The sequence below is a fragment of the Salmo salar genome, chromosome 11 (genome assembly GCF_965601325.2).
Source record: "Salmo salar chromosome 11, fSalSal1, whole genome shotgun sequence".
Lineage (NCBI taxonomy): Eukaryota > Metazoa > Chordata > Actinopteri > Salmoniformes > Salmonidae > Salmo > Salmo salar.
In genome coordinates, this window is record NC_138301.1 from 30,057,146 (window position 1) to 30,084,789 (window position 27,644).

The 27,644-nt window shown below is 43.3% G+C and overlaps 2 protein-coding genes across 11 annotated transcripts in view; both read right to left on the minus strand.

Annotated features, from left to right (window-relative positions):
* The window catches only part of LOC106592263 (ATP-dependent chromatin remodeler CHD9), a 128,680-nt gene extending 113,612 nt beyond the window's left edge, over positions 1–15,068 (minus strand). For 4 of the 5 annotated variants that reach the window (XM_045689302.2, XM_045689304.2, XM_045689303.2 and 1 more), the window contains exons 1-3: positions 14,962–15,048; positions 14,127–14,437; positions 721–2,491 (exon numbers count right to left, since the gene is read on the minus strand). In XM_045689302.2, coding sequence (XP_045545258.2) covers positions 721–2,361 — 1,641 coding nt within the window. In that variant the 5' untranslated portion in view covers positions 2,362–2,491; positions 14,127–14,437; positions 14,962–15,048. Of the gene's footprint in view, positions 1–720; positions 2,492–14,126; positions 14,438–14,961 lie in introns of all 5 variants that reach the window. The other variant, XM_045689299.2, reaches the window with a different exon arrangement.
* Positions 15,069–16,409: 1,341 nt separating this feature from the next.
* aktip (akt interacting protein) lies at positions 16,410–25,175 on the minus strand. 6 transcript variants are annotated; one of them, NM_001139922.3, is made up of 10 exons: positions 24,834–25,001; positions 23,785–23,906; positions 21,944–22,158; positions 21,522–21,586; positions 21,336–21,436; positions 19,518–19,606; positions 18,671–18,769; positions 17,833–17,940; positions 17,579–17,639; positions 16,410–17,344 (listed from the first exon to the last, which is right to left on the minus strand). In NM_001139922.3, the coding sequence occupies exons 2-10, from the start codon at positions 23,830–23,832 to the stop codon at positions 17,237–17,239; spliced, it is 894 nt and encodes a 297-aa protein (NP_001133394.1). In that variant the 5' UTR covers positions 23,833–23,906; positions 24,834–25,001; the 3' UTR covers positions 16,410–17,236. The 6 variants fall into 6 exon arrangements, with proteins under 6 accessions (NP_001133394.1, XP_045544763.1, XP_045544766.1 ...); XM_045688807.2 differs by having other exon boundaries at positions 16,846–17,344; positions 23,656–23,906; positions 24,834–25,175; XM_045688810.2 differs by having other exon boundaries at positions 16,846–17,344; positions 24,805–24,981.
* Between the last annotated feature and the right edge of the window lie 2,469 nt (positions 25,176–27,644).

Consider the following 27,644-nt stretch of genomic DNA (forward strand, 5'->3'; position numbering starts at 1 on the left):
TAATTTCCAACATAGTTGTAACTGAATAGATAAAACAACCTGGATAAGATGCAGATATAGATTTAAATGGGAATGAAATGAGAAATAATTTGACATTTGACAATTCGCTTCACCAATCCCCTCCTGTCCATGTGGTCAAGTGGAAGGACAACTATTAGCAACAACAACCACAACTATTCTATACATCCGCAATGTGTATTTCTTCCCCTGTAGTAATACATTAAAGCTGCAATATGTAACTTTTTGAATGACCTGACCAAATTCACATAGAAATGTGACATAGATCTGTCATTCTCATTGAAAGCATGAAGTCGTAGATCTGTTCTATGTGGGCTATTTCTACACTTTCCATTCTTAAGTTTCATTTTTGTATCTTTTACTTACAGTTTTGTACACCAGCTTCAAACAGCTGAAAATACAATATTTTGGGTTATGGGAAATATATTTCACAGTGGTTTAGATGGTACGATGACTATCTACACTATACTTGCTTGTTTTGTCACGTAAACTGAAATTAGAATTGTAGCAACCAGGATAGCAACCAGGAAATGGCAGAGTGATTTCTGCATAGTGCATCTTTAAATATATGAATGAAGGAGAATTCTGCGGAATCTGGATAACTAGGTACTTCATCCATATCATCCTTTCTGAGTCTGTCAGCATATGTCAGCCTAGCCAGCCTCAGACTGAAAGCAAGTGTTAATGGCCCAGTGGGTTTACCTGTATCTTGTAGTCCATGGATATTGAGATCCTGTCTTCCTCCTTCATCTCTTCTTCTTCCTCTCCCTTTCCATTCCTCTCTCCATCCCCACCATTGGTCCAGGAACAGTTGGAGTCGTGGTGGTCGTGCTGACTGAGGGCAGCCTCCAGCTGGGGCAGCAGCTCATCAGCCAGCAGGTCCGGAGCCTCCAGGCCCTCAAAGCCCCCTCCTTGGGCCTCCACCTCCCCTTGCAGCCCTGCCAGGCTAACCTCTAGAGACACGTAGCCGTTAGTGTTAGTGGTGCTGTCCGGAGGTCTGGTAACTTCCAAGTTAGATCCACAGTTCTGGGGCTGGTGCTGGTCTGGAACGAGCTGGCTGACTGCACTGGGGTAGCAGCTCATGGCCTGGCCAAACATCTCAGATGAGTCGTAGTTCCCTTGGGTCTGCCTGGAGCAGCGCAGAGCCCGGAAGGGACATTCGTCCTCAACCTGGCTGACTGGGACCTGCTCGGGCTGGTGATGCTGAGTCATCCCTGGAGCAGACAAAAATGCACATCCAGCTCCCACGAGAGAGAGTTCAGGCACTGAGGAGGGCAGGGGAGTGGTGGTGGTGATCATGGACACTGGGGCTAAAGAGAGAGGCTGGCTCAGGCTGGAGATGCCAGGCTGACCCTGGCCAGGGAAGGAGTATTGGGAGGGAGGGTAGGCGGTGGTGGAGCTCACTGAGCAGGAGGACAGGGTGTGAGCCATGGGGGAGCAAGTCTGCATGGAGAAGGACATGCTAGAGTCCTCTGGCCCTACCCCAGGAAAGGCCCCCTGAGTCCCCTGCACCAGCTGGTAGCCACCCTGCTGTGGTGGGGTTCCAGCCAGCGAGGCATTGGGGGTTTCCACATTAGCTTTGGCCAGAGCCCCTGAGTTAGGCACAGCCCTGGAGTGGAACTGGGTTCCCCCGATGGTAAGCTGCTGGTTGTGAGGAGCTGGCTGTTGGTTGGCCTGGTGGAAGGGGAAGCTGTGGTGCTGCTGGGGCAGAGACTGAGGGTTCACTACCTGTTGATGAAGGTGCTGCTGCTGCCGCTGGTTCAGAAGCTGGTGTTGCTGCTGCTGAAGTTGTTGTTGACAAGGGTGGTGCTGCTGCTGTGGCTGTTGCTGTTGGAGGTGATGCTGTTGGTTGTGGAGTTGCTGCTGCTGTTGTTGATGTAGTTGTTGTTGTTGCTGGGGCACTGAGTGGTAGAGGTTCCCGTTCTGGTCCTGGTTGCCCCACATGGGGCTGCTGTTGGAAAACAACGCGTTGGATTGGGGTGCCTGACCAATTGAGCGTCCATGGAACTGGGTATGCTGTGCTGCTATCATCCCTCCACCACCCACACCCTCAGAGCCAGCGAAGGGCTGTCCCATGGAGTTCTGAGCCTTCATGCCTGGAAAATGCCCCATCTGCTGCCCATAAGCCATGCTCTGTTGGGTGGAGGAGGGCATGGAGGTGGGTATCATCCCGGGGTGTTTCCCTGCCCCCATCGGCTCCACCTGTAGGGGCTCAAAGCCTACGCTGAGGTTGAGCTCATCCACCAGCGAGGGTCCAGGGGGGAAGCCCTCCTCAGCCAGCCCGTCCAGCCCTCCCACAAACAGGTTGGGGTCGTCAAAGAAGTCCATGATGGGATCTGTCATAGCCTAGGGTCAGTCTTCCGGAGACCAGTCCACCACGTTGGTCCTCTGCTGGGTTCTAGCTGGTGCTGAGGAGCGTCACGTGTTACTGAGCTACAGTATGTCCATCACAGACTGGCTCTGGAGAGAAAAACTAAGACAAAACCTCAAGTCAGATTTAACAGAGAGAAGAAAAACATGCATCTTTAAACATGTCTCGTTCATACTGAGCTGTGTGTGGGCTGCACAATAAAGAGATTTTCAGTTGTCAAATAGATTTTAAGAAATGTAGCCTCTCTTTTAGATGTTCATCCTGTGTTTTTCAAATCAATACACTTCTAGTTGTTTTCAAGATCTCCATAGACCTCTACCTCATATACACTACAATAAGCAATTTATTACCATAACAGACGCTCTCAGCAGTGAAAACAGTGGCTGCCAAAAAGCCAAGTAATGGCTAGGTCAGACAGGCCTGGGATGAATTTGGCACCGTCAATTATCTCTGGTTGGCAGCAGCTAGTTGTGTGGTAACGCATTTGATCTGATCTAAACTGAACCAACTGCCAGACAGACCAACAGCCAGGTGCCTCTAGTCTTCCTCGGTTCAAAGCCCCCTGATCCGCTCAGCCTCAGCCCTGTGGCTGTGCTGTGCCTGCTATCTACCGAGCCGTCTGTCTGCTAGTAGCTACTGAATGTGTGGGAGGAAGGTGCAGACAGACAGATAGACAGCTGATGCTGTTTGTGTCAACAGCCAGGGAGGATGGCTCAGGATGCATCTAACCACAGACCAATGACCAATAGAAGATGACGGAACACTTGTGTTAGTCAAGACCTGCTGACTCATACTCACCACACACACTCACCTCACTACAAACACTTTGACATGCCTTCCTGAATGTACAGTCATGGCTCTCACAAGTCTTCTGATTCAGAGGGGGGCATACAACTGAGATCCAATGCTTCAACCACAACTCGTGAACCTCTGCTAAGGTTAAGTGGGGTAGTGGGTAGGCTTGGGCGGTATACCGTATATACCGTATAGCGGGGAATTTGGAAATAGCCACGGGATGGTTTTTCAATACCATTAACTATTTCTTTGAAGTTTTTCTATATATACTGCTCAAAAAAATAAAGGGAACACTTAAACAACACATCCTAGATCTGAATGAAATAAATAATCTTATTAAATACTTTTTTCTTTACATAGTTGAATGTGTTGACAACAAAATCACACAAAAATAATCAATGGAAATCCAATTTATCAACCCATGGAGGTCTGGATTGGGAGTCACACTCAAAATTAAAGTGGAAAACCACACTACAGGCTGATCCAACTTTGATGTAATGTCCTTAAAACAAGTCAAAATGAGGCTCAGTAGTGTGTGTGGCCTGCACGTGCCTGTATGACCTCCCTACAACGCCTGGGCATGCTCCTGATGAGGTGGTGGATGGTCTCCTGAGGGATCTCCTCCCAGACCTGGACTAAAGCATCCGCCAACTCCTGGACAGTCTGTGGTGCAACGTGACGTTGGTGGATGGAGTGAGACATGATGTCCCAGATGTGCTCAATTGGATTCAGGTCTGGGGAATGGGCGGGCCAGTCCATAGCATCAATGCCTTCCTCTTACAGGAACTGCTGACACACTCCAGCCACATGAGGTCTAGCATTGTCTTGCATTAGGAGGAACCCAGGGTCAACCGCACCAGCATATGGTCTCACAAGGGGTCTGAGGATCTCATCTCGGTACCTAATGGCAGTCAGGCTACCTCTGGCGAGCACATGGTGGGCTGTGCGGCCCCCCAAAGAAATTAAATGCCACCCCACACCATGACTGACCCACCGGCAAACCGGTCATGCTGGAGGATGTTGCAGGCAGCAGAACGTTCTCCACGGCGTCTCCAGAGTCTGTCACGTCTGTCACGTGCTCAGTGTGAACCTGCTTTCATCTGTGAAGAGCACAGGGCGCCAGTGGCGAATTTGCCAATCTTGGTGTTCTCTGGCAAATGCCAAACGTCCTGCATGGTGTTGTGCTGTAAGCACAACCCCCACCTGTGGACGTCGGGCCCTCATACCACCCTCATGGAGTCTGTTTCTGACCGTTTGAGCAGACACATGCACATTTGTGGCCTGCTGGAGGTCATTTTGCAGGGCTCTGGCAGTGCTTCTCCTGCTCCTCCTTGCACAAAGGCGGAGGTAGCGGTCCTGCTGCTGGGTTGTTGCCCTCCTACGGCCTCCTCCACGTCTCCTGATGTACTGGCCTGTCTCCTGGTAGCGCCTCCATGCTCTGGACACTACGCTGACAGACACAGCAAACCTTCTTGCCACAGCTCGCATTGATGTGCCAACCTGGATGAGCTGCACTACCTGAGCCACTTGTGTGGGTTGTAGACTCCGTCTCATGCTACCACTAGAGTGAAAGCACCGCCAGCATTCAAAAGTGACCAAAACATCAGCCAGGAAGCATAGGAACTGAGAAGTGGTCTGTGGTCCCCACCTGCAGAACCACTCCTTTATTGGGGGTGTCTTGCTAATTGCCTATAATTTCCACCTGTTGTCTATTCCATTTGCACAACAGCATGTGAAATGTATTGTCAATCAGTGTTGCTTCCTAAGTGGACAGTTTGATTTCACAGAAGTGTGATTGACTTGGAGTTACATTGTGTTGTTTAAGTGTTCCCTTTATTTTTTTGAGCAGTGTATTTTAATATTTGTAGCTACTTTGTAAGTAAATACCTGCAGTCAACTTGGGCAATATGTTAGAAGATAAAGCGTTCTTCATTTCACTTGTCACATTATTTTACATTATGAAGCTCCCTAGAACAGTTGAGCCAGTCACGTGTTTGTTTGTAAATGGCACAAAGCGGGAGCAGTTGAGCTGAGCTGTGTATTGACAGGGGTTGATTTTTATATTGAAAGTCACGTGTTTTTGTGCTTCAATAGAGTGATCAGGGACGTGCAACTATAGTTTTCCTTCACATAAAATATATTACTGCAACACATTCGGCAGAATATAGCTTAATTTTCATCAGATGACAACAGAAGCGCAACGCTATTAGGCTGGCAGTCACACAAGTAGGCTAAATGAGCTTACAATGAACATGCAATGTATTTTTTGCAAAAGTAATGCATGGCAATCATATTTCTGTTTATTATAGAAAGAATGTAGCTAGCTACATTTCCTAATGTTTTTCTTAAAGTTAATCTGGAGTAACGTAGGCTGGCTACACCGAGAAAAGTAGCGGAGAAAAGTAGCTTCATCAGAACGCTGTCAGCTGATAGAATGCCCTTAGTGAATTCTCATCCGAGTGGAGAAGTGCAACTGAAGCACAAAATTTGTCTGATGCCGCGATTTGGGTTTACAAAATGCAGCAATATAGAAGAATTCTGCGTTAACGTGACCCCTAAGTTTAACTTTATGGTTATCTACGTAAGTGGCTAAATTAATAAGGTGATGGGGAATTCATCATATTGTGTTGGTTTTCTGCTGTGTTTGAAAAGTCAAAGCCCTTTGGATGAGTTATCTGTACAGCTGCCACTGCTGTCTTTTGATTTCCTTGTGTTTTTTTCTCCTCTCCGTTCTCGGCCTGTCTTCTTCTCTAAGCAGAGCAAGCAGGCCTGTTGCCCTACAGACTCCAGACTCCACACAGACACAGCATGTACACATGCTGCTCCAGAGCCAGCACTGTTTATTGCACAATGTATCTCGTTCACATTCGCTTGTAAATGTCCAAACTCACCAAAAATGACATTCAGTAGCTCCTACCTATGTATGTATAACTTTATAGCTAGGCTGCCTATCCCATTTGCGCTCGTTAGCATATTTAGCTAGCAGCCTCCATGGTAAAACCGTACATCTCTGGATGAGAGAAGGACGGTATGAAGATATGAAAATCTGCATACCACCCAACCCTAGTAGTGGGGCTGTCCCTAGCTATGATGAAATCTTACTTTTTACTCATTGTTACAAAGGCCCAGTATGCCATATGACACAAGCACATAACCAAGACAATACACAAGATTCATATAGGAAGCATCAAGACTTTACCCTAACCTGGTTACTGTGAATCATTAATGTAGCCTTACTCAGACAGTTGTGCTGGACCTCCATTCCATAACAACATGGACAGCTATACCAGTTAGAACTGTGTTTAACAGGAGCACCAGATAACAGGGGCCAGATCATATCCCATGTCCAGCTCCCGGCTATACTAGAGCTCTGTTCTCGTGTGACTAGCAGCCAGCCCAGGAGTAGGAGAGTATTTTCTTCTCTTGCAACACAGACCTACAGCTGAGGGCAGACTAGGCATGAAAAGAGAACTCCCATTGCTCTCAGCCACTCAGCAGGGCTACATTGTAACTGACAATGAGCAGAATGGCCAGGCCTAATTCTCCCAAACAGACAGGAAAATCTGATCACTCAATTAGAGGTAACATCATACCAGAATCCTACCCGGGCGGCTCAACAGTCTGAATTAGTAATCAGAGGTAGGCTAGGTAGCTTATCTGAGCAGCATAAAGTTTTTCCTGCTGCTGCTTCTTCGTCTTGTATTAGTTGGGACCAATGATGAACTGTAGAACCTAAGCTATATGATGTACAATACAACCGGTTATAGGCTGTCTATGTTTGAGACTAGGGCTATCCCACATTAAATAATAGCTTTGAAAGGACAGACGACTTTCGGTAGACCAAGATATTATTTAGTGTGGGACAGCCCTAGTCTCAACCATAGACAGCCTATAAACGTGCATTTTTCCATATATAGACACACCAAATGTATTTAAATAAAAGCAACTATATACGCATTGAGCTTGCCTGATGCTTTAAGAGCAGTTTTTGATTAAATAAGACACAAATGACTCAAGAGGGAGCCAGAGATGAAGATAATCAGAAGAAGAAAAACTTAACCTGACCATCCTGACCATCCTCCTCCCGCTCCTACTGACTTTCGCAGATTCTGCCGCTGCTCTCCTGAAGTTTCCGGTAATAGGCTACACGAGTCGGTAACTTTTCTGATGTGGAATGTCATTTTATATTACAATTTCTACCGATCTGCATGCCAGTTATGGTTTTCATATGCACATTTTCGTGCAACAGTTAGATTTCATTTATAATAATGTCTTTGTATGTCAAAATCATTGTGATGTGGTTAATAAAAATTATATCCAAATCTTAATGAAAATGATACAAAACTAAAGTCACTTCTATTGCCATTGCCAACTATGTAAAAACAGCTCATAAAACCAACAACAAAAAATGTCCTGATCAAAATAAATATCCTATAAATCACATTGGCTAGGCATGGCCTGTCTGCAAGGAACTAGAAACATTGTATCAACTATTAACTAGGGTCTGGCCTGAAGCTCATGTTAGCAAACTTGCAACTATGTATGAAATATTCTGGGCCCTCAGAGTTTCCTGCCAGTGAGCTCCGAACAGACACAGCTGTAGGCTATTTGCGCAAGAGATAAGAAGTAATCAATGCGCATTCGTACTCAACAACGACGGGAGCGCTCCAAACAAAACATAATAACTAAATTGTCAAAACTAGTACATTGAATGAAACAGACCAAAACTTGTTTTTCACAAGTGTAGCATAGGTTGTGCGCTCTGCAAACAATGTGTTCACTCTGACAATCAGAACTGTAAAAGACTGAAATAACAATATATTAAAAGCATTAACAAAAATTACCGTAACCAAACAAACATTGTAGATTAGAAATTATAGGAATTAACGGCAAATGTACTTACTACTTGTGATATACACTACCGTTCAAAAGTTTGGGGTCACTTAGAAATGTCCTTGTTTTGATAGAAAAGCACATTTTTTTGTCCATTAAAGTAACATCAAATTGATCAGAAATAGTGTAGACATTGTTAATGTTGTATATTACTATTGTAGCTGGAAACGGCAGATTTTTTATGGAATATCTATATAGGCATACAGAGGCCCATTATCAGCAACCATCACTCCTGTGTTCCAATGGCACGTGTTAGCTAAACCAAGTTTATCATTTTAAAAGGCTAATTGATCATTAGAAAACCCTTTTGCAATTATGTTAGCACAGCTGAAAACTGTTGTTCTGATTAAAGAAGCAATAAAACAGGCCTTCTTTAGACTAGTTGAGTATCTTTAGCATAAGTATTTATGGGTTCGATTACAAGCTCAAAATGGTCAGAAACAAATACTTTCTTCTGAAACTGATCAGTATGTTCTTGTTCTGAGAAATGAAGACTATTCCATGCGAGAAATTGCCAAGAAACTTAAGATCTCGTACAACGCTGTGTACTACTATCTTCACAGAACAGCGCAAACTGGCTCTAACCAGAATAAAAAGAGGAGTGGGAGGCCCCGGTGCATAACTGAGCAAGAGGAAAAGTACATAATTAAAAAGAACGAAAAAAAACTACTTTATTAAACCAGGTAGGCCAGTTGAAAACAAGTTATTATTTACAACTGCGACCTGGCCAAGATAGAGCAAAGCAGTGCGACACAGACAACACAGAGCTACACATGGGATAAACAAACGTACAGTCAATAACACAATAGAAAAGTCTATATACAGTGTGTGCAAATGTAGTAAGATTAGGGGGGTAAGGCAATAAATAGGCCATAGAGGTGAAATAATTACAATTTAGCAATTAAACACTGGAGTGATAGATGTGCAGAAGATGAATGTGAAAGTAGATATACCAGGGTGCAAAGGAGAAGAAAAAAAAATAACAACATGGGGATGAGGTAGTTGGGTGGGCTATTTACGATGGGATATGTACAGGTGCAATGATCGGTAAGATGCTCTGACAGCTGATGGTTAAAGTTAGTGAGGGAGAAATAAGTCTCCAGCTTCAGTGATTTTTGCAATTCGTTCCAGTCACTGGAAGCAGCGAACTGGAAGGAAAGGCGGCCAAAGAGGAGTTAGATTTGGGGGTGACCAGTGAAATATACATTTGAAGTCGGAAGTTTACATACACTTAGGTTGGAGTCATTAAAACTTGTTTTTCAACAACTCCAGTTATTTCTTGATAACAAACTATAGTTTTGGCAAGTCGGTTACGAAATCTACTTTGTGCATGACACAAGTAATTTTTCCAACAATTGTTAACAGACAGATTATTTCACTTATAATTCAATGTATCACAATTCCAGTGGGTCAGAAGTTTAAATACACTAAGTTGACTGTGCCTTTAAACAGCTTGGAAAATGTCAGAAAATTATGTTATGGCTTTAGAAGCTTCTGATATGCTAATTTACATAATTTGAGTAAATTGGAGGTGCACCTGTTGATGTATTTCAAGGCCTACCTTCAAACTCAGTGCCTCTTTGCTTGACATCATGGGAAAATCAAAAGAAATCAGCCAAGACCTCAGAAAAAAATGGTAGACCTCACAAGTCTGGTTCATCCTTTGGAGCAATTTCCAAACGCCTGAAGGTACCACATTCATCTGTACAAACAATAGTGCGCAAGTATAAACACCATGGGACCACGCAGCCGTCATACCGCTCAGGAAGGAGACACGTCATGTCCCCTTGAGTTAAATGTACTTTGGTGCGAAAAGTACAAATCAATCCCAGAACAACAGCAAAGGACCTTGTAAAGATGCTGGAGGAAACAGGTACAAAAGTATCTATATCCACAGTAAAGCAAGTCCTATATCGACATAACCTGAAAGGCCGCTCAGCAAGGAAGAAGCCACTGCTCCAAAACAGCCATAAAAAAGCCAGACTACGGTTTGCAACTGCACAATGGGACAAAGATCGTACTTTTTGGATAAATGTCCTCTGGTCTGATGAAACAAAAATAGAACTGTTTGGCCATAATGACCATCGTTATGTTTGGAGGAAAAGGGGGAGGCTTGCAAGCGAAGAACACCATCCCAACCGTGAAGCACGGGGGTGGCAGCTTCATGTTGTGGGGGTGCTTTGCTGCAGGAGTGACTTGTGCACTTCACAAAATAGATGGCATCATGAGGCAAGAACATTTTGTGGATATATTGAAGCAACATCTCAAGACATCAGTCAGGAAGTTAAAGCTTGGTCGCAAATGGGTCTTCCAAATGGACAACAACCCCAAGCATACTTCCAAAGTTGTGGCAAAATGGCTTAAGGACAACAAAGTCAAGCTATTGGAGTGGCCATCACAAAGCCCTGACCTCAAACCTACAAAAAATGTGTGGGCAGAACTGAAAAAGCGTGTGCGAGCAAGGAGGCTGACAAACCTGACTCAGTTACACCAGCTCTGTCAGGAGGAATGGGACAAAATTCACCCAACTTATTGTGGGAAGCTTGTGGAAGGCTACCCGAAACATTTGACCCAAGTTAAACAATTTAAAGGCAATGCTACCAAATACTAATTGAATGCATGTAAACTTCTGACCCACTGGGAATGTGTTGAAAGAAATAAAAGCTGAAATAAATCATTCTCTCTACTATTATTCTGACATTTCACATTCTTAAAATAAAGTGGTGATCCTAACTGACCTAAGACAGGGAATTTTTACTAGGATTCAATGTTAGGAATTGTGAAAAACTGAGTATAAATGTATTTGGCTAAGGTGTATGTAAACTTCCGACTTCAACTGTACCTGCTAGAGCGCGTGCTGCTATGGTGACCAGTGAGCAGAGATAAGGTGGGGCTTTACCTAGCAAAGACTTATAGATGACCTGGAGCCAGTGGGTTTGGCAACGAATATGAAGCAAGGGCCAGCCAACGAGAGCATACAGGTCACAGTGGTGGGTAGTATATGGTTATTTGGTGACAAAACAGATGGCACTGTGATAGACTACATCCAATTTGCTGAGAAGAGTGTTGGAGGCTATTTTGTAAATGACATCGCCGAAGTCAAGGATCGGTAGGATAGTCAGTTTTAAGAAGGTATGTTTGGCAGCATGAGTGACGGATGCTTTGTTGCGAAATAGGAAGCCGATTCTAGATTTAATTTTGGATTGGAGATGCTTAACTTGTTATGGATAGGGGGCAGTATTTTCACGGCCGGATAAAAAACGTACCCGATTTAATCTGGTTACTACTCCTGCCCAGAAACTAGAATATGCATATAATTAGTAGATTTGGATAGAAAACACTCTAAAGTTTCTAAAACTGTTTGAATGGTGTCTGTGAGTATAACAGAACTCATATGGCAGGCCAAAACCTGAGAAGATTCCATACAGGAAGTGCCCTGTCTGACAATTTGTTGTCCTTCTGTTGCATCTCTATCAAAAATACAGCATCTGTGCTGTAACGTGACACTTTCTAAGGCTTCCATTGGCTCTCTAAAGCCGCCAGAAGGTGGAACGGGGTGTCTGCTGTCTCTGGGCAAAGTACAGCAGCAGAGTTTGTAAGTGGTCAGCCTGGGGACAGTGAGACTGAGATGCGCGTTCACGAGACTTCTTTCTCTCTCTGAATGAATACAACGTTGCCCGGTTGGAATATTATCGTTATTTTACGAGAAAAGTAGCATAAAAATTGATTTTAAACAGCGTTTGACATGTTTCTAAGTACGGTAATGGAAAATTTTGAAATTCAGGAGAAGTGTATCTATAAAATGGTGTAAAATAGTCCTATGTTTGAGAACTTTGAATTATGACATTTTGTGGTTTTAAATTTGGCGGTCTGATTTGTCACTGGCTGTTGAATAGTGTGGGACGATTTCGTCCCACCTCCCCTAGAGAGGTTAAGTAGCCCTGTTTTCACCTTTCCCTTTGTGGGAAGTTGTATTCGTGCACTGCTATGTTTAGCCTGCAGAACTGTTAGCTGTCGTTCGTGGTTTCGTTTTGTTGTTTTTGTGTGGAATTCGTAATAAAATAAATATGAGCATTCACGTACCCGCTGCATTTTGGTCCACTTCCTACGACGGTCGTTACAATACTACATTTGTTTTATTTGATGGCTTTATTATTTTATTCCAAGTCATCATCTCATCTCTATAGAGTTGCTACCTATGCTGTCTGACAAAATCACAATTTTGTAGTTCTTCAAAGTAAACAAGACATACTTTTATGACTGCTGAATACCAACTATCAATCACTTTGATCATGTATTTTCAGGTAGCGATACTGCACGAAGCAACAGCTGCTCTCTATATCACCTCACAATCACGCATTCTTCTGTCTCTTCTGTAGCAGGCATGAAAGAAACAGACGGGACGAGTAGATGTGCAATGGATTATGGTCATTTTAGTTAATTACCACATTTTATGTGCTAAACTATGTAGAATATTGACCTGTTGTCCCTACTACATCACACACTCCAGGCTGGATCTGATTTATCTCTAGAGAAAGTGTGCAATGTGCGCATTAATCTCAATGAAGAAGAAACAAATAGGAAATGCAATTCAAATAATTGAGCCAACGTCTGTCAATCAGTTTATATAAAATAAAATAAATACCACTACCCTTGGGTGTAGCCTTAGCGTGGTTCCCAATAACCGTAAGGTCCAGTTTTCAGGGGAAATGGAAGAGAGAGCCTGTGACACTTCCATTAACAAGGTGACACTCCATCTTAACTCCTCCTTCACATTTACTAGATTGGTTGAACAGTGCATAAGAGAACATCCCCAGACATATATTTTATTTTTATTCTCATCAAGACCAGAATCTTGAGGATCTAGTTTCAGGCAGGTTTTTGGGGGTATTGCATGTAGTAGGTAGGCTATGACTTTTCTTATAAATGCTAGGGTTGTGAAGCATATATGTAGTTCATATGAAGACTTTATGCAGTCTTGAAAGTCTTTATAAATTGATGTTGAACCCAGATCTGCAGTAAAACTAGCTCTAGTTAATATCTGGAGTTTTAGCTACAGTGAAACCCAGTTTAAAATGTAAAACATAATTCACAGCCAAATCGAATGTAGACTATTTGTTTGGCTGGTTTATCTGTAGGCTCTACCCTCAAAGTATTGGGTAATAACCAGCCCACCAATAACGAAAGACCTGAATAAACTTTGATTTGGTTAAAAAAGCAACATTGGACAATGGAGATTCATTTCACTGATCAAGTCCATTCCAGAGCACATTCAACAGGTCCCATCATAGTCAGTGCAATATAAATGCATTCGTGTTTTGCTGCGCTTCCTGCTTACATTTAGCCTCCCACTGGTCACACATTGGTTGAGTCAACGTTGTTTACACGTCATTTCAATGAAATTACATTGAACCAACGTGGAACAGACGTTGAATTGAAATATGTGCCCAGTGGGCTAGCTACCTCTGCATGCCGCTTGCTTCTTTCTTTGTTTATCATGAGTCTATGCCTCTTTGCTTCAAGTAGCATGATATCGCCAACCCACTATACACAACAAATATATAGGCGTCGTCAATTTCAGAGTCCTGGTGACATATCTAAGCACCCTCAACAAAAAAATACAGATAACAAGTGCAGCCACAATAACGACAACGATATACAGACAGAAACAATGTAGCATCAAACTGTCCAAACTCACAAAGCCGTCGTCTGTCGACGATCCAACTCCATCATGGATTCAGGAATCAAAATATAATTTGCACAAACTACATCTACGTGCAACGGACATCCATGATAATCATCAATCGGCTTTAATCAACTGGCTGCTGATTACACTCGTTTGTAAAGACGCCAAATAGGAATAATCCCAAGAATAACACTATTATTACGAAGTAAGAAAGGTTAATAAGTATCCTATTACATTATTGAATTTTACTTTAGAATAGCTTCTAGAATTCCAAAATTAACCAAACCCGGTTTATGTGGCACAGCGAGAATCTGTAACAATGAACCCATGATAGAAAGAAGCCAGTCTGTAATGGCCACTAACCTCAGCATCCTCTGAGTGCAGCTATGGCTCGTGGCTATCTGAGCATCGAATCTTCACAATAGCCTTGCTGCACCTCCTAGTAAAAGGCTGCTTGGCACTCGATGTGTTTCCCTGTCACAACAGGTAACTAGCTACCTAGTTATAGAAATTAGCTGAATCTTAACTTTCTGAATCTGAAAGTCAGGTGCCAAGCTTTAGGGATTTTCTCCCACCATCTGTTCTTCTCGAGACTCGAATCGTACACGTGTCCCCACTTGTCTTTCCTTCCAAGCCCCTCTCCTCTCGACTCCAGTGATGTCGTGACGCCTCTGCTGAGTAGGAGAGGAGGGAAGAGTTGGATGGAGGTCGACAGTCATTCATTAAGAACAATGCAATAGATTGATCACAGCCAATTAAACCAGTTGTTGATGGACCCGACCGAGTTTCGTTTTCGTTGAGACTCCCGACTGATATCACGTTATCCTCTGCATTCACATTCATGGTAACGATGCTGAGCTGGCTCGAGGCTCGTACCATCACAGCGGGTCGCTGTCAGTTCAGGACCACCATAACGAAGCGCCGTCAATAACTTTAGTAACACGAGCGCAATATTTCGAACTCTGAGAACCATTATGGAAATGTAATAACTCACAATGTTCCGCGAGCCATTTGACTGATATTGTAGCTAGTTGGGTGCTTTTCAGACCGGGATTCCCACTGCTAACGTAACGTTAGTGACCACAGCTGAGCGTCACTGTCTCTCAGTCATTAGAATGACAGTTTGCTCCCAGAGTTCAAAGCTCTGTGTGGAGCCAATACTTTCTATTTATGACGAGAAAATTATTTTATTACTTACCGAAGTGACGAAAAATCCGTTGACTGAAAATTACAAGAGCGAAGTTAACTAGTTGACCACAGCGGTTCTACTGCTGCTGACGTGACGAATCGATGAAGACATTAATTTGCATATCAGTTACTTGCTCTCTGATTGGACAATTGAGGAGTCGTTACATTTTTATAATCTCAGATTACATTTGCAGTCGGTTCCACATGGACAAATTCCTTTTTCAATTTTGTGCCATAATAACTACTCATATGTGAAATAAAATGACAAATATTAGACAAAATTGGTTATAAAGGCATGACACACAAGATGGCCGCGGTATATCTGAAGCCAATCCGCGGAGGTTTTACTTTAATAACACAAACCTGTAGTCTCCCAGATAATAATGTAGACTCTGACAGGCGAGATAGTTGGAAAATAACATGGCAACCTGTCATTAGTGTGTGGTGACCCCCAGTGGCTCTTGACAGTACTGCTAAACCAAGTCACTACGGTCTTGACAGGGAACCATAAATCTATGCCTGACAGCGTGAGATCAGAAATAGTGGAAAGGTTTTCTAAAATCTATGAGATCCAACCAGATTATTCTGAAAGTTAAATCAAAGTAAATGCCTTCATTTCTGAAAGTATTACTGGAGAAAGTTAAACTTTTTAGGCCTCGCGTGCCTCTGAGTCCCCGAAATTGCGTCACACACTCCAACCACATTTTCAGATCAAGCATACATTGTCTGTCTTCGCTAACGTGTTAATTCATTTTTCAATACTTACATCGTATGTTCACCCCTGGTTATCAACCTATCCAGCTGATTTATCAGGAGTAAATGTATGCTTGATCTGAAAATATGGTTTATAGGGGCCATATGGATGGTGTCACCCATTTGGTGTCACTCCAGAGTCTGGAGTCACAAAGGCCAAATTGAGCTCTAACACGTTGCCGTGCGACATGACCCACACCCTTATGTGATGAATAAAGGCTACTTAGACCTCCACAGCTAGTCAATGGCAAACAGTGCTTACCTCAAACCTAAATCACTACATACATGTACATCACAGCTGTCTAAGGCACTGCATCTCAGGGCTTGAGGTGTCACTGGTTCGATTTCAGGCTGTATCATTTACCGGCCATGATTGGGAGTCCCATAGGTCAGCGTCATCCGGGTTATGCCGTCATTGTAAATAAGAATTTGTTCTCAACTGGCTTAACTAGATATATAAAGGCTCAATTTATTAAAAAAAATGAGTCATTGGTATGCTTTGTCATGTTTATTTCCTTTCAAAGAAAAGCTTTCCAAACTCACTACCTATACAGCGCAAACTGTTGACTGAAGTTTTGGTTCCATATAGGAAAGGTAAAATGAGTAGTCCACGTATGCATTGTTTTACCAAATTCAACAGTCCAGACGACAGCATGTGTTTACTTCATTTCACAGCAATATAAATAGTGCCAAGTAGCCAACAGCTTTGAGCAAAACAATGTCTGTTGAGGGCTGCCATTCCCACAGCACACATTTCTTTATTTACACAAACCTTTAATCAGCTCAATAAGGGTAAATAGAACATTCAAAATGAATTAAAAGCAATGTAAAGATGCATAAGTGATTTATCTTATCATATTCATTAAAACCATACCTGCAAGTAAAATATATTACCCATCTTGCCTATAGTTTACACAGTAAAGAAATAAAGATACTAAACCGTAATCCAAAAGAACAAATTTCCCCCCCACCCCAAAAATGTAGTGTTGCTCTAATTTGATTTCAGTCAAATATGTTTGGGGGGAAAAAAGAACACCCAAGGTTAGAGTCCATCTCCAGTCATTGAAAAACATTCCAAGTCCCAATCATTAACTGTCCTGACCCCACCTTAACAAGCGGTAATGAATCCATAGTCCACTCATACAGTATACCTATAATTAATGCTGATTTTTATTCTCACCTTTCAACCAGCTTTGAGTGGTTATCTTCATAGACCAAACCCAAGCGTGTGCAAAGAGCAGAGAAGAAAATAAAGGGAAAAAGCTCTGATTGCATTGTAGCCTGTTACTAAGTCAACCAGTTGTCATTGTTGATTTACTTACATACACACATTTTTATTCTATAGCTGTTTGAGCACAAGATGCCTATAATGCTTTTAAAGCTGAGCGCAAGTGTTGTAATGTAAAATTAAGTCCATTCAACTTGTTCAGTTCCTATTCACACGACTGAACGGCTGCTGAAGCTAGTCTGTGGCGTGGCATTCTGCTCTGCATCTTTCTCTAGTGGCTGCTGACTAGGACTGCAGGTTCAGCTCAGTTCTGGGGAGGGTTGTCGTCTTTGCTGAAAGGTTGTGTGGATCCGGGCTTCACCCAAGACAGTCCTGACACCTGCAGTCCCTTGTGGTGATCCTCAGGCCTTCTCTAGAATAACAGACACGCATTACCACACTGGTCAGCTAGCACCATGGAAACAAATGGCCGCTCACACAGCTTGACCAATCACAGCCGTGCTGGCTCTCATTCAAGTAAAACAAGCCTCTTTTGGGAGTAAGCTCAGAGGGAACCCGAGTCCATGGCCCATAGCAGACAGACTCAGAGCTTTGTGTCCTTTTACATAAGTCTGAAAAGCACACTGCTGGGGTTTAGAAAACTCACTTTATGTGTGAACATCCGTTCCTTCGCGTCGTCGTGGATCGCTGGGTTCCATGAAGAGAAACTGGAAAAATGAGCATAAAAAAATAACACTTAAGAGAAACCAAATTCTCAACCATTTATTGCATCTTCTTTCATATGCTGCAGGAGGTTTCTTATTGACATAAAATATATATTAAATACTGAATGTTCAGATTGTTCGTGAGCTATGAGAATGAGAAATGGAATTCCAGGAATGAGCTTTTCCTACTATCAACCTTATTGCATAAGGATCGTCCATCTTGGGTTGGTCGAAGAGGTGACTGTTGCATAGTTTGACGCTGTCTACCACCTTGCTTTTGAACAACTGCACATCCTTGTCGTACCTGAAAAAACAGTGTGAGGTCTACACCTGTTGTATTCAGCGCATGTGACTAATACATTTGATTATACATGCAATTTGCCAGTCAATACAGTGTGGAGTGATAATTGCCCCAACCTGGCCACAATCTAATTTCATTAGCTCAGAGAATTAAGAAAAAAACACAGAATACCGCAACATTTCAATTAAACAGCAAGTCTCAAACAGCCGCCTGTCTCTTTTAGTAGCCAGGCATCGGCACACATTTCAGTAAATAAACAATGGGTCTAAATTAATTGTTTATGAAATTACCATGGACACAGCTCTGATAATCCCAGTCATGTGCATTAAAAACATTGCTCGCCATCAAAAATCAACACACAATTCAAGTTCTCCATGGTGCCGAAGTGCCAAATCGGGGGTGTATGATCTGCGATAGATTTGTTATATTTATACTGGTGACAATTAAGTTGGGTAGTCAACATTCTGTGCAATAGCTGTGTGCATTAAGGAAATACACACTTGGCTCAAATAGACAGAAGCCCGTCTCTAATAAGCACCGGTTGTGTTCAGTGACTGAAGCAAATAAATGTATGGGCTATTAATTGAAGTTTTACAGTACACAATAGGAGCACAAAGACTAGCTTGCTTGTTGACCTATAAACTGACCCAGGCCACATACGTACACGTGCCCCAGTACAGGAGGAAGAGAAGGAAGAAGGCTGTGAGGAGAAAGAGAACAAGTACAGACTTACAGCACAGCAGCTTCTGGGTTGAGTGGTTCCATAGTGTTGATCTTGTAGAACACCGTGCGTGCATACATCAGGACTTGCCAGATGTGGTTGTGATTACGCCTTCATGTCCACAGGGAGACATTTATGAATCTCTCAACATAAGGGCAAACCAAATACAATTCCAGTCACAGTAAATACAGAAGTATCATAAAGGCATTCCATGGTGCATAGGTTCATCTCAGACTAGTAAAACACCCAACAGTAGCACTGCTCAAACACCAGTAGGGCACAGCCAAAGTGTGACATACACCATAATGAAACTGACAGGTTTCCAGTGAGAATGTCATAGACAACTTTCCCCATTCAGTAAAACATATAGTGCTGTGCTCCTATAAATCCACCTTCAGCTGATAGAGACTGAGGTTTAAGAGGAGAAGACCTTACAAAGCTGTGTCCCTGTCCAGCTGAAGAAACAGGCCATGAGGAACAGAGCTGGAACAGCAGTCAGCGTAAACACTGGGCCTTGAGACACATGCCAGTTCTAACTAAGGCACACTATAGACAGCCCCACACAGTTCAACTCTCAGGGACAGCACTGTATCACCATTTACCACCAGAACTACAACATCCTGAGAGAACACACATATCAATCACAACATGATGCAGTAACATCATAGATCAAAAAGTAGTAACTGCATTTAGCCTATCAAGGGATGTGTAAGGTTGTGTAGTAGTGGCTAGTACATAGTGGAGCAGACATTACACTAATGGAAAAATATCAAGAACATGTACCTGACAAAACACCCATTTCTAAATCGTCCTCATTAATTTGGATGTAATGATCTGGGCATAGAAGCCATGTACTGACCTCCACTTGGTGAAGGCTCTCCTGACATCAAGCTCTCCTGAAACAGGGTCCACAAGTGGGTGGAAGACTGGGATATCAAACACCACTCTCTAAATGGGGGTACAGGAGAGAACATAGTACTGTTACTGCATAAATTGCAAAACATGCATTTCAAACCCCTAAACTTTTTCCACATTTTGTTACATTAGAGCCTTATTCTAAAATGTATTAACTACACACAATACCTGATAATGACAGAGAAAACAGGTTTGGAAATTAGCAAATTTATATAAAAACAGAAATAGCTTATTTAGATAATTATTCAGACCCTTTGCTATGAGACTCGAAATTGAGTTCAGGTGCATCTTGTTTCTTTCTATTGATCATCCTTGAGGTTTCTACAACTTGGAGTCCACCTGTGGTAAATGTAAATGTTTGGACATAATTTGGAAAGGCACACGTGTCTATATAAGCTCCCACAGTTGACAGTGCGTATCAAAGCAAAAACCAAGCCATGAGGTCAAAGGAATTGTCCGTAGAGCTCAGAAAGGATTGTGACAAGGCACAGATCTGGGGAAGGGTACCAAAACATTTCTATAGCATTGAAGGTCCAAGAACAGTGGCCATCATCATTCTTAAATGGAAGAATTATGGAACCACCCACCAAGACTCTTCCTAGAGCTGGCCGCTTGGCCAAACTGAGAAATCGGGGGAGAAGGGCCTTGGTCAGGGAGGTGACCAAGAACCCGATGGTCACGCTGACAGAGCTCCTCAGTGGAGATGGGAGAACCTTCCAGAAGGACAACCATCTCCACAGCACTCTACCAATCAGGCCTTTATGGTAGAGCAGCAAGACAGAAGCCACGCCTCAGTAAAAGGAACAACAGACTGCTTGGAGTTAGCCAAAAGGAACTTAAAGGACTCGGACCATGAGAAAGTCTCTCTGGTCTGATGAAACCATGATTGAACTCTTTGGCCTGAAAGCCAAGCATCATGTCTGGAGGAAACCAGACACCACTCTTCACCTCACCAATACCATCCCTACGGTGAAGCATGGTGGTGGTAGACATCATGCTGTGGGGATATTTTTCCAGAGGCAGGGACTGGGAGACTAGTCAGGATCAAGGGAAAGATGAACAGAGCAAAGTACACAGAGATCCTTGATGAAAACCTGCTCCAGATCACTCAGGACCTCAGACTAGGGCTAAGGTTTACCTTCCAACAGGAAAACGACCTTAAGCACACAGCCAAGACAACACAGGAGTGGCTTCGGGACAAGTCTCTGTACTTGAGTGGACCAGCCAGAGCAGACTTGACCCGAATGAACATCTCTGGAGAGACCTGAAAATAGCTGCGCAGTGACACTCCCCATCCAACCTGACAGCGCTTGAGGGGATCTGCAGAGAAGAATGGGAGAAACTTCCCAAATACAGGTGTACCAAGTTTGTAGCGTCATACCCAGGAAGAATCGAGTCTGTAATCACTGCCAACGGTGCATCAACAAAGTACTGAGTAAAGGGTCTGAATACTTATGTAAATGTGATATTTCAGTTTTAATCAATTCGCTAACATTTTTAAACCTGTTTTGTATTGTGTGTAGATTGATGAGGGGGAAAAAAATATTTCATCAATTTTAGAATAAGGCTGTAACGTAACCAAATGTGGAACAAGAGGGAATACTTTCCGAATGCACTGTATGATAGTCACAAACCAATCAGTCTCAGCCACCAAAGCAGGAAATGCTGAACAAATGAACCTTTGAAATGTTCCAAAGAAAAGGCTTTATTTTGCGTAAACAGCTGTGTTGTAGTGTTACAGCAGGTCCACAAAAGTACTCACAGGACATTCACCATCAGGATAGTTATCTGGAATATACACAGTGAACTTGAAGACTCCATCCTGGTACAAGCCATGTCTGATGAAAATGACCCCGAACCACACTGGAAAGAAGAGAATCTCAGGATCCCTTTGTATAGATTATGTGTAGATTATGCAGTCAAACACAAGGACAAATTAGGCTCTTACTCAATGCTGATTTGTAGGATGGCTGTACATAGATTCCAGGCAGTTTTTGCTTGATCACTAGCGTGCTGTGGGTCACAGGGTAACATGGTTACATGGAATTAAATCAATGCAGCAGAAAATGGAAATTAACAGCGTGTTTTTTCATCAACGGCTTCTCTAAATGAACTACATAACATAGTGGCCTATGTGCAAATACATCGAAGATGCATGCATCCATCCTTCCTGTAGGCTAATCAATGATCTGACATGGTTGGATTGGTGAAAACAAATCATACCTTCACTTATCCAGTCGCATACAGATCAGTGATAACCTCTAGCAAAGGAGGTAGGCATGAAGCATTTTAAAAGGTATTCAAAACAGAGCCAGTGCGTCTACTACATCCACTACACAAAATAAAGTCTGATCTGGGGCCAGTACTTACAACTCAGCCAGCAGCGAGTACTCCAGGTAGAAGGGACCGTACGAGGCATGTGTTCCGTTGGCCAACTGGGCTGTGGCGGCAGGAGAGGCAGGCTTGGTGATGGGGAGTGCATTCTTGGGGATGGAGGGAAGCTGCTTCTTCCCAAAGCTAGGCCGGGCTGGACTGGCTCTTTGTTGCTGCTGCTGCTCTCCACTCTGTTCCTCACCGTCAGATCTCTGCTCAGCAGAAGAGTGAACAAAAGGCATTTAACAGCTCAATATCTATGTCTTGGAAGTAAAAACTGGTAGCATTGATTAATACAAAGAGGGGAGCATGGCTAGATTGAAACCACTTAACAAAACACTATTCACCATAACGCAGAGAACGCAGATGACCAATTTCAAGCAAGTCTGTTTGTTTATGCAGATAGATGTAACTGAGGCAAGCTCTGTTGAACTACAAGGAAACACAGACAGCAGTGGGAGCACATGTTGAGCCCTGGGCAATAGGCATGTGGTGACAACCTCACAGGTTTCAGCGAGTCTGGTCTGGCATCAGTTTCCTTGTTCCATGGGAGGTGAGAGCACCTACAGAGAGCATCCCTAAACACAGCCAGCATCATATCCCACCAATGCTAGCTCAGTAGGAAGCACAGGAGAGGAGGATAGGCTAGTTCACAGCAGGAGAGATGCCAGTAAGCTAAGGAACGGATTAGCAACAAACCCTCAAGGCCTATCCCTCTGCAACTAATGCAACTACGGAAAGAATTCAGGTTAACGGACAGCACACAGTGAGTGTCATTAAACAAACCACGTTGTAGAATTTAATGTTTTTAGGAGGCACAGAGCAATGAGTAAACCATTCATCTGACAAGGCAGGACAGAGAGTAGTCACACCTATGTTACTATGGCAGAGCTACTTCTCCAATGTGACGCCTGTATGCTAAACTGGAAATTGGTGCCTCCCTTTCTCACAGATGTCATTGAGGTAGTAGGCAACAGACTGAATGGCAATAACAGCAGACACATGGCAAACAGCTTTCACCCAACTGAATCTTAGCAATTAGCAAACAAAACAAAAGTTGAGAAGTTCACCATTGCTCTGGTCAAACTACAGTTTAACATCAAATCCAAGTGGATTTCCCAGGAGCAACAGGCTCCTCCTGCAACAACCACGCATGTGTTGTGATAAGTCACGTCTGACTATAGTTGCAACCTCCAGAGCACTACGGCTGGGACGATACCAGTATCACGTTAGTATAGTGGCAAGGACACAAAACAGATTTAACTTTTAGGAAAACGGCCGTAATGTTGGAAACAATGAGTTGTCATCCAGTGAAATGTATTTTTCAAGCTATAGCACAATATTTTACATACAGCAGGTTATTAAAGGACCAAAGAGTTAAGTCTGCGTCGTGTCAAATATTGCAATACTAGTATTGTCACAGCCCTACAGAGCACCAGGTAGTAAAAGGCAACCCTGAAACTGCCCTCTTTCAGGATGAGATTGCAAAGGAGTGTCCCTGGCAAGGAGTTGGCGATAAGGCATGAGTAGGCCTAATGCGTTAGACACCACACACCTCAAGTTAGACATTCCCATGCCACAATTCTAGTCCTCCAAGATTCCTCTCAAACTAAAGACAGGTAAAATACAGCAGTAAAATGCACAAAACTGCAAGGAAGTTATGCCATCTTTGTGGGAAACGTTAGGGAGACAGACCACACTAGGCTTACTTTCAGTGTGTGGGTGTCTCTTTGGGAACTTTTGAAGGTCCTGTTTTTTTGTCTCTCTTCTCGCTTGTGTGTTGGGTGAACTTGACAGAAGTTGGCTTTCGGTGCAGAAGAGGAAGACCGCTCTCTTACCTTACGACCAGTATTGGTAGACATGCTCCAGAATGGGTTCAGGTTCATTACTCATGGAGGTGCAACTTCTCCTTCTAGGTCGGTCCCGCGACAAGTGTTGCCTGTGCCATTCACTGGCGTCACTGGGGATACAATTGACAGAACAAATGTTACATTTTTATTCATTTAGAGCCATTTTCATACTGGTCCCCCATGACAAGCAAACACAAAACTCTGGTGTTGAAAGCGCCATGCTCTACCAACAGCCACACCAGACCAAATTACTGGTGAGGCCCTCTACTCAGCACACAAACAAAATGGGGCAACCTGACCTCAATGACAGCTGCTGACTCTCTGATCTACTGACCATGCTGCTACTCAGACAGACGTGCCTCATTCATGTCATGTCAAGCAGGCCTAACTGTTACGTCTACCAGGCCAAGCACTTTAAACCCCACCGGGAAATAATCCAGACAAAGTTCTGATGTCTGGTGTTAATGGTTGTTTAACATGGAGGTTGAGTGTCACCCCAGTTAGATTCATTATTTTATTCGCATATTACCAAATGGCATTGTTATTGTCGTTGGCTACAGCAGTTGACAAGTTAGTTAACTAAGATCTTTGCTTAGCTAACTACTATGGCAACTAGCAACGTTGACATTGTATCCGTGTTGGTTCACGTGTTCCTATGCAGGGAACTAATTCTGCAAAATGACTTTGAACACATAGCTAGTATAGTTAAGCTATATATAGTTACAGTACCTAGTTAGATTGTTAACAAGATACGTCCAGACGTTCAGTTTGTTAGCTGGACTCCAGGTTTGCAGTTACAAATCAAGCATACATATTCATTTGCGATGGAAAATAGCATTGTTGCTTATTATCCATAATGAAACAGGCATACTTTACGACAAGAACGTTCACAACACAAACTTAGCAAACCAACCAGTTCTGCTAGCTTGCAAGCTAACGTTACCAAGCTTGAAAACCAACGGTAGGGAGCTAGCTAGCTAGCTAGCTACTATCCAGTTGCCAGCTTACCTTCCCTGAACGAAAATTCAGACAAGTACCTGTTCAAAAATTGCCCATTTATGTGAACAATTTCAAAACGTGCGTTTTAAAGACGTTGTTACAATCACCACTGGTCAAAACAAAAAAGGTGTACCGCAACTGTTTGGGCAACTGGCTAGCTAAGTAATCTCACAGACACCGGAAATCAATCAAAAAGCTCATGATGGGCGTTTCCTATTCATCGCGGGATATTTCTACTGGCTTATAACAAAGGGTGGATAAAGTATCTGAAATATGATTCGCTGACGTTCTATAACTTAAGTCGTGCTGTTATGCCGCGTTCACGTACTAGTCGGAAATAGGAACTCAGAAATGTCCGACTTGCTGATTGTAGAACGCAGAACGTGTAGAGATGGGTAGGTTAGTTTAGTAACAACACCGACGCATGCTCAACTATGGGGAAAACAGACGGGATTGGCTGCGATTGTTGGCAACATGTAAACTATATTTCGTCTCCAATGCTTATTAAAAACATAAATACATGTGGTCAATGAGCACTTGTGGTCTCTCAAATACAAATAAAATTGTATTGGTCACATACACATGTTAGCAGATGTTATTGCAGGTGTAGCGAAAGGATTGTGTTTCTAGCTCCAACAGTGCAGTAATATCTAACAAGTAATGTCTAACAATTTAACAAACATACACACACATTTAAAGCAAAGGAATGGAGTACATACATATTAAGATGAGCAATGTCAGTGGCATAGACTAAAATACAGTAGAATAGAATACAGTATATACATATGAGATGAGTAGTGCAAAATATGTAAACATTATTAAAGTAGTGCTCCAATTATTAAAGTGGCCGGTGATTTCAAGTCTATGTATATAGGGCAGCAGCCTCTAAGTTGCTAGTGATGGCTATTTAACAGTATGATGGCCTTGAGATAGAAGTTGTTTTCAGTCTCTCGGTCCCAGCTTTGATGCACCTGTACTGACCTCGCCTTCTGGATGATAGTGGGGTGAACAGGCAGTGGCTCGGGTGGGTGTTGTCCTTGATGATCTTTTTGGCCTTCCTGTGACATTGGTTGCTGTAGGTGTCGTGAAGGGCAGGTAGTTTGCCCCCGGTGATGCGTTGGGCAGACTGCACCACCCTCTGGAGACCCCTGTGGTTGCGGGGGGTGCAGTTACCGTACCAGGCAGTGATACAGCCCAACAGGATTCTCTCAATTGTGCATCTGTAAAAGTTTGTGAGGGTTTTAGGTGCCAAGACAAATTTCTTCAGCCTCCTGAGGTTGAAGAGGCACTGTTACGCCTTCGTCACCACCCTGTCTGTGTGAGGTGTACGCCGAGAAACTTAAAGCTTTCCATCTTCTCCACTGCGGTCCGGCCGATGTAGATAGGGGGGTGCTCCCTCTGCGGTTTCCTGAAGTCCACGATCAGCTCCTTTCTTTTGTTGATGATGGGTGAGAGGTTATTTTCCTGGCACCACACTCCCAGGGCCCTCACCTCCTCCCTGTAGGCTGTCCCGTCATTGTTGTTAATCAGGCCTACTACTGTTGTGTCATCTGAAAACTTGATGATTGAGTTGGAGGCATGCATGGCCACGCAGTCATGGGTGAACAGGGAGTACAGGAGGGGGCTGAGCACACACCCTTGTGGGGCCCGTGTTGAGGATCAGCAAAGTGGAGTTGTTGTTTCCTACCTTCGCCACCTGTGGGCGGCCCGTCAGGAAGTCCAGGAACCAGTTGCACAGGACAGGACCCAGGGCCCCAAGTTTAATGATGAGCTTGGAGGGTACGATGGTGTTGAATGCTGAGCCATAGTCAATGAACAGCATTCTTACATAGTTATTCCTCTTGTCCAGATGGGATAGAGCAGTGTAAAAGTGAATGCATCGTTTGTGGATCTATTGGGGTGGTAAGCAAATTGAAGTGGCTCTAGTGTGTCAGGTAAGGTAGAGGTGATATGCTCCTTGACTAGTCTCTCAAAGCACTTAATGATGACAGAAGTGAGTGCTATGGGGCGATAGTCATTTAGGTCAGTTACCTTTGCTTTCTTGGGTACAGGAACAATGGTGGACATTTTGAAGCATGTGGGGACAGCAGACTGGAGTAGGGAGAGATTGAATAAGTCCGTAAACACTCCAGCCAGCTGGTCTACGCATGCTCTGAGGATGCGACTAGGGATGCCGTCTGGGCCGGCAGCCTTGCGAGGGTTAACAAGGGTTAAATACATTGTACAGTTGTTGGTTAGTTAGTGAATTTTTGCCATATTAGCATAGAAGTGACATCAGTCAAAACAAGACATGGTATCAAGAACAAGATAAAACTAGTTGAAACGGCACTAGTAACAGACCAGAGATATCAACCCAGTGAAACCCTTTGGCTATCATCATCACATAAAAGCCCCAGTAAAGGTATCCAAAACATATTTATTTCTGAGGTATAACAGACATTAAAACCAGTAGATCATGATAATGACATCATCCACAATTCCTACGTAAAATTCCCGATTGTGCCATATTGCTGAATGGCACCAAAGATTACAGATACACTGACAATGGGAGTCGTGACACAGCAGGCTGTCTCTCGCCCGCCTATCCTTTCTTTAGATTGGTGGATACATCTCATCGTTGTAATGTATTTTGAATATTCGATGAGGGTTGTTGACATCACCCGCCTGTATTCAATGGCAAGAGATATGCTTCTTAAAAAAAAAAAAAAGATATGCTACTAGCCTCAAGTCATTTAATTTTTGTATTTAACTAGGCAAGTCAGTTAAGAACAAATTCTTTACAATGACGGCCTATCCCAGCCAAACCCTAACCTGGACAATGCTGGGCCAACTGCGTGCCGCCCTATGGG